The sequence below is a fragment of the Echeneis naucrates genome, chromosome 18 (assembly GCF_900963305.1).
Source record: "Echeneis naucrates chromosome 18, fEcheNa1.1, whole genome shotgun sequence".
NCBI classification, from domain to species: domain Eukaryota; kingdom Metazoa; phylum Chordata; class Actinopteri; order Carangiformes; family Echeneidae; genus Echeneis; species Echeneis naucrates.
Genome location: NC_042528.1, coordinates 8225602 through 8240051, shown reverse-complemented (window position 1 = coordinate 8240051; position 14450 = coordinate 8225602). Strand labels below are relative to the sequence as shown.

General features: G+C 40.4%; 1 protein-coding gene across 2 annotated transcripts in view; it reads left to right on the top strand.

Annotated features, from left to right (window-relative positions):
- Positions 1-14450, top strand: part of adamtsl3 (ADAMTS-like 3) — a 74559-nt gene that overhangs the window by 18943 nt on the left and 41166 nt on the right. For both annotated transcript variants that reach the window (XR_003842149.1, XM_029526652.1), the window contains exon 2: positions 12905-13021. Coding sequence is in view for 1 of the 2 variants with exons in the window: in XM_029526652.1 (XP_029382512.1) it covers positions 12905-13021 (117 nt within the window). In the remaining variant the exon portion in view is untranslated. The remainder of the gene's footprint in view (positions 1-12904; positions 13022-14450) is intronic.

The window sequence follows — 14450 nt, the reverse complement described above, 5'->3', positions numbered from 1 at the left end:
TATAGTTGGAGAGAATAAACGGTGTGCTGTTTACATGGGCAGTAACCTACACTGCCACACATAGACAAACAGAGGCCCCTTGAGCGGACTCATACATGGTGTCAAATAAATCTCCTGTGGCGTGGTTAAGAGTTAAAATGGCACCTCTGATTTGTCTCCTTAATACAAAGGGAATGTGTCGGGCAAAATATGCCGCCTCACCCTGTCATCCACCCACCAGCTCCACCCCCCTTTCGTCAAATGCCACTTTGGCAGCATCCCAGATGTCAGTGGTGTCATTCGTCAAACTGCTCCCCGTCACCAGCAATTACACAAGAATGGCGGGGATGTTTGAATAATTTTTTCTTGATGTGCTATCATTGCCGCATTTCTCAGTTATCATCCTCTATTATCAGCATTAACAGGCTAGTTTTTCCACGTCTATCATGCTGACATATATTTTTGTTTTCTACTAGATATTCTTGATAACAGATTGACCTTTCGAGTTTTTTCCTGCGCTCTCTGTTGCCTTTAAATCCCCTGGAATATTTGTGTTCTCTGGAATCTCAACAATGGATGAACAACAGTAGGTTGTCACATTACGCTGATGGTGCCATTGTAGACTGATTGGGAATACATTATTGACTCTGATCTTTGGTGTGAGTCTGAGAAACAGTCCCCCAGGGTGACTGTCATATTTAGAGGACCCTGGACAAATCGCTGGGCTTCCTCAGCTCATCTGTCAGACTGATGATGATGTTGTGGTTTGTTTGGCTGCAGGAGAATGTCGAGTCAAGTGGGGATGTGTGGGAGGGTCTGCCAGACAGAGACTTTTAAGCCCTTCTAAAAGTGAATCAAGTTATTGTCAACATTTGGTCAGGGATGGCAGGACAATTTGACTGTTAGCAGACACACAACATTTTCTTGTTGGCTGCTCCAAATACTTCTGAATACAGATTAAACACAATTGTCACAGCATTAACATTGTTGACAGTGAAATGGCTCAATGGTGGACAGAATCTATTACAAATTAATCATAAAATAAATTAAATTTGTCATCTAAAAAAATACCAGTTGTTGCCAGTGTAAAGCAATACCAATTGATATTATTGTTTTCTTTTTTTATATTCTAGGTGTGTTGACAGAATCTGTCAGAAATATTTATATATATATTTGCTCAGAGTAAAAAAGAGCAATTTTAATTTGCCATAAAAAAAGTTCAAATCTTTTCCGTAGTTAGGGAGAATGATGAGGTGGCTGATTAAACCCTTTTCTGGAGGTCTGCACGATGCACACAGGCAAACTGTCAAAATCTGTGGATAGGATTACGCAGATCTGCATTTATCTCTGTCTGTCTCCTTACACCTGAGGCCAGACGCATAAACCTCTGTCCTTGTCACTCTGGCTAAAAGTCTGCATGCACAAAGATGGAAACATGCATTCTTTCAGACAATTATAAAGCTGTGTGGCTGCCTGACTCTTTTTCATAAATCTCGCTCATTGTCAAACTGGATGCTTGTCAACAGGCTGGATTCTGACTCCGTATTGTATCAACTGTCGTTGGACGATGATATCTCACTCATCATTGTTAAATATTGGAAAGATGATTAAGGGTTTAGTTTATAGCACAGGAAGTAAAATATCTTAGAGTGAAAGAAGATGCAATCAGATCACATTCAGTAGGAAAAAATACCAGCTTATATGTGAGAAAGTTCACGAGATTTATATATATGCTTCACTGTGTATGATGTTTACCCACCCCCCAAAAAACCTGAATTAATAAAATACACTTTAAATATATATTTTTATACGCCATACACAAATTAAACGAAAGGGAAACATTTAACAGAAGAAAAACATTTATTATAGGTCTATTAGCCTTAATGCTTTAGCCACATATTATCAGAAAATCCCTTTGGGCTATGAAATGGCAGTTTGCCTTCCGTTATTTATAATCCAGTTTCAAATTGAGCTAGCGGAATTAATTTTATTCAGTTAATAGGACATACACAGTGACCAACCTATCGCTCCACGGTGTTAAGGATGTTGCCACTGTTGCCGCATACTCTAAACAGAAAGCCATTGAACGTAAGCGCAGGTCTAAATAATGTACAGAAAAGTCACTCACTGGTAAACATTGAGAATTCTTTCCACTCTGCCCACTGCGCAGCTTCCCAGTGTTGCAGAGCACATCTGAGGAGTGGAGTGCGGCTTATGGAGGGGACTGCTGGATACTCCAAGTTGCCATGCTACAGGCAGAGCAGCAATTCATTATTTGCCCCGTTGTCAGCCAGATGAGGTCAGGGCTTGAAAATGCCACAGAATATGGAAATAAAGAGTGTTCGATGGTCAGGCAACTCCACAAATGAGAGGCTTAATTTGGGAGCAGGAATGCAACCATGATTCGTCAGTAACCACAGATGGTGCTTCGAGAGAGGGGCAAGGCTATGATGGTGCATGTTGATGTCGGCAAAAACCGGTTTAGGAAACTCTGAAGAGCAAACGTGTTGGCCTTCGCTATGCTATGAGAATAGGGTCTTTCCTTGCTTTTTCCCATATGAGAAAAAGCATCATTTTCAGTCATTTGTTGAAAATAGAAATATTTAATTAACGTGGCATTAAGGCCAATGACTGGCCAGGCTTGTTCGTAATCTATTTAATAGAAAACAGTACTTACTGCATAGGCATGCTGGGAGGTCTGGCACCGAAAGCCAATGTGTATTTCATGGACAGATCCATGTTTGGTTCCAGTTCTGCAGAGATTTACAACGGGATGTTACATTAAATAAATTGATAGAGCAGGAGAAAATGTCCAGAGCTGAGAGTGCTACTTGATTTTTGGCCTCTCAGACACATCTTCTGACATATTGGCCAATCCATCTTTTTTTCTTTCTTTCTTTTTTTTTTCCATATTTTGTACGCCAATGCATATCAAACATAGGAATGATACCGTCTTATGAGATAACATTTCATTTTTATATTTTGAAGACGGATACAGTAATTTTAGCTTCCAGGTCAGTATGAACTTGTTCATCAAATGAGCTTGGGGAGGAATGTCAGACATCAATGCTCCCACTCATTTCTTGATAGCTTATTAGTTCCTGTACACCAAGTGAAGTTTGGCTCCAAAACATTTTTCAGATCTGATGAACTGAAGTGTGTTACTTATATGTATGATCGAATAAACTCTAATATGCCTCCATCATTTAAAAAAATAAAATAAAATAAAATCATGCTCTTGCTGAGAAGTTAAGGACTAAAGCGTGAACAGAAAGTTAAAAGAGCATTTCTGGGACTCCACTGCAAAAACCCATATAAACTGTTATCATCAATCATCCAGTGACAGTCACCTTTCTGTGTGAAATTACCCTGGTGTTTTGAATCAGCCATGCAGGAGCTCACATGTACTCAACAGTGAACTCATTGGCCCGCTGCATGTGGAACATTGTTGTAATTGTGCCACCCAGCTGCCAATCCTATGAAGTGATATGATGAAGGAGGACAGATGTTTTGTGTGTGTGTATGTGAGTAGTATTGCGTTGAGACTGACACAATGAATTGAAATTCACCACTTAGTTATGGCTCTCTTAAAGACGCAACAACACCATTAATCTTTGTAGCTGCTGTTGTCAGGGCGGGTGGCCCTGTATTCACACACTCGCCAACACACAGAACTTTGTTTCTGATAGACATCAGCGGCCACGGTTACTTAACACCGCTGGACACGAGCTGCAGATGTGCCAGTTAATCGATTAGACTAATGAAAAACTGTGAGGGAGAACTGTCACACAGCTGCTGCAGACTCCTCTCAGTCTATGTCTGAGCGTTGGACTGCCGCCACTGTTAATGTGATAGTATGTAGCATTCACTTTCACTAAGCGGGATAGTTTTCAGCGATGCTCTCATGGCCGTGTGCGTATGGTATAGATAATGAACTGAAAATAGGTGTTTTGATTATGTTATGTGCGATTATGCTTGTCTGAATTTACATTTTCCTCAGAATATGCAGTTGCATCTCAATACAGGGAGTCCATTTCTAAAATTGGAAAATAAATAAATAAATAAAACTTAAAGAGACTTGAAAGAAAAATTCTCCTTTTGTTTCTTTGAGTCTGTTATATTTCATCTGCACAGTGACTTTGGTAGGTATGAGTGCTTCTCAAACAAATTTACAAACTACATTTATGATACACAACAAGGTGCCATGTTAAAACTGAGTGTAATCAAATCTTTTTGCACCAGCAGAGTATTCGATTTAATGTGTTTTAAAACCGTTTATTTTCTCAAATCTCACAGATGAGGTTTTAAAAAGCCCAAATTGTTTCAAGAGTCCACCTCTCAGTTCTCCCTCGTTGCAATTATTACGATTTAGAGGGAAAGTAAATGATGGATTTGGTTGGTCTTCTTTTGAGCTTCAGGTCAGTGAGCCAAAGGAGGAGAAGATGGATGAAAACCATAGCTTTGGTTTCATTACCCATGAAAACGTGATGTGGTCATAATTGTCCAACCTCACATGCTTGAATTTCACACTCTTACATAACCCTCCCTCCTGCTACAAGCTGGAATCAGCTGTAACAAAGGGCCAAGGCCATCCATCATGGGCTGACGCAGCAGTTCGGAAAAGAAGTGACTTTTTTCTTTCTTTAAGTGGGTGTGATGGAAGATGCAAACTGGGTGGATGTCCGAAAGTAGAGTTATTATGTAAAAGCTGAATCCAGCTGAAGTCTTTCAGCTGCTTCTTATTTTTTGCTCATTGGATGGAGACCTTGGCCGAGCAAAGTTTGACCACAGGGGGATAATAAAAAACAAATCCGATGATTCAGGAACCAATAATGTGAGTGTTTTTCAGCTGTAATGTTTAATTGCTCTTTAGCTACTCTATTCCACATGTACATCAGTGCATTTTCATTTTATTATTATCTCCTCAGCTTCATTCCTGCTCTGTAACAGCTTTACTCTTGTTGAGCGACCATCCCCCTGTGCTTGGTGCAGAGCTGGGTCTGTTGCAGGAAGTGCTGGCATGTATGAGCACATGACCGAAGATGCGTCCGGATGTGATCTTCGTTCATGCGCCCTGCCCTCAGCCATCGCCGTGGGAACCCATAAAGCTCTGTCAGTGTTTCCTGCAGCCGGTACTGTATATATTGAAATACCCAAAGGGTCAGGAGTATCACTCCTTACTCACACTCTTATCATAGCACTTGGCTGAATCTTTCAGCAAGCCTGCTTTAACCTTGTTTTGACAAAAGAAACACAACAGCAGTCAGTCATCTGTCCAGCTATCCTTTTTCTGGTGTTTGTCCTAGGTCCTGAGGTGGCAGCAGGGTACTTCCCCTCTGGGAATCACAAATTTTATGTGCTGGAAGGTTTATGTGTCCTGGGCATTTTTTTAAACTGTGCGATTGGGGCGTAAAAGCCCCATGGGAGAGACTTCCACAGCTTATTGGTCCCAAGGGAGTGCTGAGACTAAGATTAATCTATACAATCCTGATTTTTTTTTTTTCCACTTGGAGAGCAAGCATCTGGTTGCCAGACAAAAAATACATGAGGCCTCTGTGGGCTCACCACCTGGAGAGATAGGAACCAGATTTGAGTACTATGGGTGGAAGACAAGTAGGCAGTGTATAATCTTAAATAAAATCTGTGTTTAATCTTGTTTTTCTGGCCAGGAGCAGAACACAGACGAACAAAAACACAACAAATCTTTGCATTCACATTTGACATATTATGAATTCATTTTATTGACATTGCTGACAGACCACCAGAGCAAACAGCAGCCTCATGTAAGTTTTTCACTCAAACGTATGTAAAATACTCAAATAGCTTGAGTGTTTCATTTGGTGCTATCCATTTCCTTAGGGGGCCGGTTGTCCCACCAACTTCTCACCGCTGAATCATCACGATACTGGCTGTAGAATATGTATTGTATTGTGAAAAAGAAACCCAACTTGATTCTGCGGTCTAACAATATGTTCTGGTGCTGGCATTGTCACAGAGCTCCAGCTTTTCACTGAGCTGTCAGAAGTCTTTTGACGACCTCATTAAAAGCCTCCACATTAAATATAATAGCGGTCGTTACCTGAGTGGAAAAAAAAGCCACATGACGTCTGTTGCAGAGATTAATGTTTGTGGTGAAGCTATTTTTACAGTAAGACGTCTCCATGCTGGCTAATGGGATACAACAGTGTGGGGGATTTCAAACCTCCATCTGCTTGGACTTTTGGTTGGGAACAGTTTTCATTGGACTATCACACAAAATTATTAGCCCCCATTAAAATAAAAACTCCTTCAGGGACCCATGTGACCTGACACAAGCTCAGCAGGTGGACTAACCTGTTTACTTAGCAGAAAATATGCTACCTGCTATTGTTGTGCATTCAGACTGGTCAAGTGCTTGAAATGCAGTCAGCTTGTGGTCAGCTCAGGAGTGAAGAGCTGTGAATTATTGTAAAGGCACAGGCTGTGGGAGCATTACAGGATTTGATCTCTGTTTGTGTAACAGGCTGATATTTTGCGGTTAGAAGTGATTCTCGCAAAAACCAGTGGATAGTTGATGTAAAATGGATGGTGACAACTATAGTATGAAATGATCAATGACAAAGTCTCCAGATGGATTATCCTGTTCCCTAATAAAGTGAAACCATAGGCCGCAGTTAGTGGATGATAAAACCCAAAAAATAACTCCCACATAATACTGGAACGCAGTGTTGGTGACCATCTGCATTGTTCCTTCGCTGTAATTGAGGGTTAGGTTGAGAAAATAAAAAAATGTAAAACAGTCTCACATCTGCACATCAAGAATGGAGCTCTAAGCTATTGTAGCTTATAGTAGCATAAAAATGTAAAATCTCCAACTCCATGATTGTGTGTTCACTCATCCATCTCCTATTCCCCACTCTACATACTTCTTCAACATAAATGAATTTTGCTGAAAATGATCACATTATCCATGAACGCATACAATATATTTATTAAATATTGTGTATTAAAAACTATATTACATATTTACATGTTTATTCATTTAAACGCCATGCTCTATGTCCATGTTTACTGCAGATGTAACCACTGGATTCAAGGCAGCTTTTATGACAGGCAGTAACGGGTACGTGTGTGCGGAGTCCATGTCTTGTTGATTCTTTTCTGCCAGATGAAGAGAACCTAAGGGAAGACAAAGAAAGGAAAACATGAACACTCACATCTCATCCAGCTACTTGTCTAGTTAGTGTTTCTGCATTTCGTTGCTCAGTGATGTTATATTGCAGGCTGATATCCAGCCAGGTGTAATTGCACTTGATGAGTAAAGCGGAAGTTTAGTAGGTCGCCCTTGCTTACATGTGAGGCATGACCTGCTTTCATCTTTATGAAGGTTTGCTGGATAAGAGCGCTGTTGTGAAATTTTATTGTTCTGTTTTGCTTAGCCTGTGCCTCCACACCATTCGTCATGAACCACTCCTCTGCTTGTTGTAACCTTCACACTGGCAAAAGCAGAATTTCCTTCAAGCCAATTTTTTTTTTACAGAGAAGAATGCAGCAGACTTGCTTTAATTTTTCAGTCATTAGTGCTGAAAAAACAGTGCACGTGTGGCACATAGACAATGGCATTAGCTAAATACTGTAAAGATTTTAAATAAAATTATTATGCAGTTCAATTTAAAACAGGACAAGTTACATTTTTCCTTCCACATTAATTAAGATAATGAAACAATGAATAGTAGTGCTCACCTCTTTTTTTATTTTCATGGACATGAAGATCACCGAGCAAATATATTATCCATGTGACCCCCAAGTTCCTGGCAGCTGTCGTGTCTGCCTTCAAGACCAGTCCATTGACTTTTGTGGGCATTTAACATGCTCATGATTTGCAGGCTGGTTATCACAAATGCCATCTCTGGAGGGTACCAGTCTTTGGAGCTCCTCTTCATCCGACTTGGATATTTTTCCACTTCTTCACCATATTTGCGCCTGTACAGGTCACACAGGAGGCTGTGATGTTCAGGTGAAATGGTCAATTCCACTGCCATGGCTTTTAACAAACAGGAGTAAACCCCTCACAGCTGAAGATGCCTTTTCTTGTGTCTGTTGTTGAGACTGGACTGTGCAGCCTGTCATAGAGTGCCTGGAGCGGTGTGAAAAGACTGCTGCTGCTGCAAGCAAAGTACTCAGTGGTCTTGTTTACTGAGTCCACTGATTCCATCCGCACTCTTATCATCTATGTCTTAAATTTTTATGACACCTGTAAGTGCTCGGGCCCAATAGAATCACACTATCCTCCTGACGTCTGTCAGTCATCAGTAATGACCATATATGAACTTTATGCACATCAAATCAACATCTGTAGCCCTCATCAAACCTTTTTTGCTAATGATTTTCTGTGCTTCCCTTTCTTCCCTGTATCATCCATATAAAGCAACATGAAGCGACATCCATATAAAGACACGAAGCACCAAAATATCGTATTTGTTTTCCCCCTTTCATTACATGAAAGTTCAGGTTTGCAACTGTTTTCTTCTGCAGCTTGAAGAAGTGAACTGTCAATGCTAAATTATGTGTGACTGATGGTCTGTGTTGTACATATTTCAAATCTTGAATGGACAACCCATCTGCAGTCTCCCTGCCTCTCTTTGCCGCTGCTGGCCCACATGACCCTGCATAAGACATGCACCCAGCAGATAAATATCCTTACAAGGATTCATTTTGAGTCTCGTTTAAATCCGTTTTGCTTTGACACATTATCAGTCACCTTTGAAATATTTTTACACCTTTATCCAGTCGACTTGTGAATTAAGTTTCTCCCAATGTGATACTCACACCCCATGATTATCCATCAGCTGGACCTCTCAGTTCCATCTGTTTAATTTCAAATTAAAAGCACAATTTGCTGTGTAATGGAGACTTTAAAAGGCCATGTCAAAGAGGTGCTCACGCATCATTTGGAGGGTGCCACGCATCATTATGAGACATTAAATCATGAGAGTAACAGAGCGTAAACACAAAGGGATGTGAAGACAGCTCCTGGAAAAATTTTCATCTATCAAAGATGGACATTTTTCTCTCCCCTGGGGTTTCTCATTCCTAGCACGGTTCAAGAGCGGAGTAGGTAAGAGCTGAGGAGACGAGTTGAGCTTCATGCCACTCTTCTCTTCATGCTTGCAGTATAGACTGCACTTCGGAGACACATCAGTAAATCAAGTTGAGAGAACTCTGGCAGTGAACGCAGGGACAAAGTGCATCTTCAAAGGCTGTCTGAACAAGAACATTTAGGTAACTAAATAATCCATCAGGAATCAGAGAATGTGATGAAAGCGGTGTTTTGGTTTTATTTAGTTTCCCAGAGAGCTGAGTCATGAACTGTTGCATTGCACATATCCTGTGTGAATTCTTGAAGTGAAAATTATAACCAGGAGAAGTTTCTACTTTTTAAACTGAGGTGAGCCAAGATGCTGTCATGGCCTGTGTGACTTTTTACCTTTGTCAGTCCCAAAATCTTCAGTAGTGACCTTTGTAATGAGCATATATTAAAACAGGAGCATCACCGCAATGGTTTTTTAATGGCAAGTTGAAAAATCCACTAACAGATGACTGTGTGGGGGGCCAATGAAAGATGCATCCAAATTTCCTTGGATTGGAAGTGCCCCCTTTTTCCGAGCTTGTGAAAGAGGAGCGGAGCAAGAGAGCAAAAGAAGGCCACAGTGTTTCCTCCTTCAAAATGTGTTAAGTGAAAGCTCACATAAATCCCCTTGAAAGTGGATTAGCAAAAATATCTTTTCCTCTTAGGTTTCATTCAGACAGGAGCCAGTCTTGAAAAAGGGGTGTCCTTATCTAAACATTGGAGGGAATCTTATTAATCAAAAGCAGCAGTGCGCAAAACATAAGTCTGGGTTTTGGGCTAGTGTAGCACAGTAAAAGTCACTCACTTTTCACAGTTTCCACCCAAACAGTGGAAGCTGGCACCAGGTTATAGGAAAGCTCAATTATGATATCAGGTAGGATGTTATTACTGTTGATTATGCGCTTTTGAAGACCCGACTTGCCCCTGAGTTCACTTCCTCCCCTCTTCCCCGGCTGAGATGTGCTCTTTGAAATATAACCCGCCTTGGAGGTTAATGAATCGGCGGCCTAGTTCCCTGTTTGGTCTTCACCCTTGTCCTATGTCACATTGACGCACACATACACGCTCTGTAACATTGGATTTTAAGCTTCACATAGTTAGTTCTAGAGATTGGAATACCCATTGGAGTCGGTCCTTTCAATCACAGGCACCCCTACAAACCAGAAGTGCCTGTTTTCTTAACCTCTGTCATGTTCATTTCAAATTAGCTCAAACAGTGCCTGAGTGAGTGCATGCCTGCAGAAATTCTACCGCCTTCATCTTATCCTATCGTGGAAAAGGGCTCTATGCTGTGGGCTGAAAGCAGGTTCCCACTTTTAGGCCATAATTCACATAGGTCTACATTACAACTAAAACAACTCTCATTCATGAACATATCATGTAAACTATCATTTGTCAAAAATGTAATTCCACATCGAATTAAAATGCTTAATTTTCACATTTGGATTACTAAAATATGATGGATGGTTGTGTTTAGGAAATTCAAACTCAACTTTATTAAACATACAGTTAATACTTGATTTGGCCACTGTTCTAGGTAGTGCAACTTTATAGGCTAACATTTCAGTAAAAGTAGCCGTTTATATCTAGCAGACTCTTAGCAACATTGGCAAGCACCTGTGGACCTGACAAATGTCTAAAATGTCTACGTTTTTTTTTTTTTAACACATTTTCCTGTATCTTCCTGTACGGGGAAAAACCTGTTGCCAGAAGATGCAATCTTTCCTTCCTTTGCATATTAGCATAACCCAGTCCTTAAGCTCTCTTTGGAAATATCGAGTCCTCCTTCTATTTCTTAATGGTTTAGTCCAGCAGAGGTGTGAAGGATGCTTGACACTGGTACTGAACAGCAAGTTTGTTTTCTTAGGGAAGCAACTTTGATAGATCCCCCTTTTAAGAGTCCAGTAAGGGAGAGGTAACTGTCATGAACCATTAGCCAGTGGCTCAGCCTGGTTCCAGCATATACCACGTCTCAAAGGACGATGGATGCAGACTCCAAACTGACGAGGAAATGGTTGCCAGATTTGTCTGGTGTTAAGACGCTAAAAGTGTGTGAGAAAATAATTTCTGAGGACTGGGGAAAAAGATCTCTGGAGAAAGACACGATCGGTGTGTGCATCTCAAATGGGCCCCCATTTAGCCTTGAGCAAGGACATCTGGTCACTTAAGTGGTTTTCAGTACATCCTAGCTGACACACACACACGCACACACACATTGGAAAAGTTTCTCTGAATGTTCCTACGCTTGACTTGTGTTTGCTTTACCCCTGGCTTGTGGTTTTGCAACATTTTCATTTTCAGCATCGGTGGCAGAGAAGACATGCTTCAGTGCAACACTGTCAGCAGAGATATCATGTTGTATTCGGACAACCAATACTTGGCTGTATTTTGATAAAACATAAAACTTTCTCATATCAGTTATTTTGCTTCCCATACTAAATGTACTAAAAATTATAGTATCTGGGGTGCACAGTGTGATGTCTTCAAACTGTTGAGACAATCTTAGAGTTTCCCGTTGTGTATTTTACAAGTTTCTCACATGTATAAAAAGCGTTTCCAAATTCATCTCATTTTTCATTGACCAACTCCTGACACATTTCACGTGTTTAATTATAAATGCTCCAAGATAAAAAAAACAACAAAACAAATTTTATTGTTTTTCATCTTGTGACCCAACAGCTGCAACATCTGCAGGCCCATACCCAACAGAAATATTCTATACATCATGATCTTGGTCATCCAAGGAGGCTTTTGCCCAAATTATACGGCAGTGATGTGTTGTTACAGATGCCCCTGTAGCATAAGTGACCGCAGCTAAGCAGTGCTGATTGTAGGGCTTTAGACCAGATTCGATTTGTCTTGTTTAAGAGTCCATTCTGGGTCTTTCCCACAGAAAGGTAGTGTAAGTTGTTCTGCAGTTGCTTAGCAACGCTTTAATGTTTTCTTTGCCCCCTTCACAATGAAAGAAATGCAACCCCCTTCATTGCGAAGACCCTCTCGTAGCTCAAGCCCACATCCCCTGCTCTGCGTTGCACTGCCTTGGCACAGGCCCAGGAGGCCAGCAGTTGACCTGGGTTGTTACAGGGTGTTTATGACCCACGGAGAGCAGCTGAGGACCCCTGTGCTGTGAATATGTGCATCCTGGAAAATGTGGGCCCCGCTGTGCTGCTAATGGGCCCTATCCGAGATGCCCCTCACCCCCTATCCATCTCCCTGAAGAGGGGGGTTAACATGTATTTAGATATCAGATATCTTGTGCTGTGAATTCCTCCAGAACCCACAATGATTCCCATCATCAGGAGTGATGTGCAGTTTGGAACACAAATCAAAAGAAAGAAAACAATCAGTTTTTGGGAAATTAAAAAAAAAAAAAAAAAAAAAGGCTTTTACTATTTTCTTACATTTCCAACCGTTACTGTTGCTTCAGAGGAGAGTAATAAAATGACATGGTCTTGGTTCTTGGATCACTGGACTCTGGTATAGTATATCTTATTTCTTAATTTTTTTGTAATTTAGCCTCGTACCAAAGAATCCGTACTTAACTTCCCACGCAATCAACCAATGTCCCACTTGAACCACACGTAGGTTATGTGTGGTTCAAGGTTACATACCTACCTCTTACGACTTCAGTATTTATTATTTTTTTTTAAAGCCAGATATTTCAGACATGCCTCTTTTTTCACCATGTTCTCATTAGTAATGACAAAAGTTGTGTGAAGAATGAGAAATACCTGAAGACTTGAATGTAATTATTAAATGTAATAATCAAAGAATATTTCAGGAGTCTTGTGACAGCACAGTATCTTCATTTTTCAGGTTGCCGTGTGGGCCAGTGACGGAGATGCAGTGTTCATCAGAGAATTCACTCTAATTCGACGAGATCACCTCCCTGAAGAGCCTCTGCATGACAGCAGCCAGAAACCAGAAGACCCGGTAAGGACTCTTTTCTTACTTACTTTCATTAAAAAAAAAAAAAAAATAATAATAATGATAATAATTAAGATGTCATAAAACTAAATTAGCCAGTAAATCTGCTGCATTATCTTAACATAACACATCACGGCGGAGGAGTGAAAATAAACCCCATTACACATTACAATAAATACAAGTGAATGATGATTGTAGGACATTGGGAGTGGAGGTTAGGTAATCTGACTGACCTGGTGTAGTTTGATGTGAAACAGGGCAGCACATGCAAACACTAACACTTAACACTCATGGTAACACGCACATGCACATTTTGCACGTTCCACGGCGGGGCGGGTTTTTTTGCATCGCATTACACTCACTCTGTCATCGCCTTTGATGAGTCTGCACCTAGCAGTTCCTTTAAGCTGATCTCTCACCCAGATATTTTGTCTTGGTGGGTGGGAAAAAGGGCCGGGCCGCTTTTGTCACAGAAATGCTGGCATTCTGTTGCAACGGCTTCTATCCAGGTGCATTTTCAAAGGTTTTTGAACAGTGTTGCATCAGTAAGAGCTTGAAATGAATTTTAATGCTGCACTTTTTTTTACTTGTTATGAGGGTGCTGTGCATTTGGAATGACTGTACCCTGGTTTAAATGCACTGACCCACATACTGTGTGTGACCTTTCACAAGCTTTCACACTTGACTAAATCAACCTCTGCCCTTAACACCCTCTGAACACTGAACAAATACACTGATCCTTTGAAACAACATATCTGCTTGAACTTAACATCAGATTTGAAGCAGGATCACATGCAGGATAGCCTTTCAGGTCGGTGGTAGTGGGCAGTTGGAGGAGGGTATCACCTCTTTCACAGATTTATTTATTTATTTATTTAATACATTTAGTTTAGCATAGCTTTTTACTTGCTCTTTTATATTCAAAAGACAGACTTTTTGTAAAAACCATATAAAACCAAATAAAATTCCGAATTTAAATGCCATTATACACAATAATAATAAAAAAAAAAACCTGCAGTTGGAAACCACAAATGGTTAGAGTGCTTGGATTTCATCTTGAAACCAAGCAGCAGTATGATTTATGATGCCTTGACCTCAAGCAAATTTATAAATTTGCATTTGTTATTTTTTGAGTGAGTTTCAAACCAGACATTACAGAAATGGTTTTTATATATCCGTTCCCATGCTTGTATTTGTGCCATCACAGCCATTTATAAGCCTGGCTGCATGAGTTTTGCCATCAACACGCAGGTGGATATAAAGTGCACTACAGTGACAGCACATCTCATTTTAGCGTAAATTGAATAAGTCATGACACATTTGGAGAAATTAATTTATTTCCTTTCTTTCCATGAATAAGATGTGAGGAGCCAGTTGAAACTGAAGGAGATAGATTTCTTCAGTTTGAAAGAAAACCCGAAATAATTCATGATTT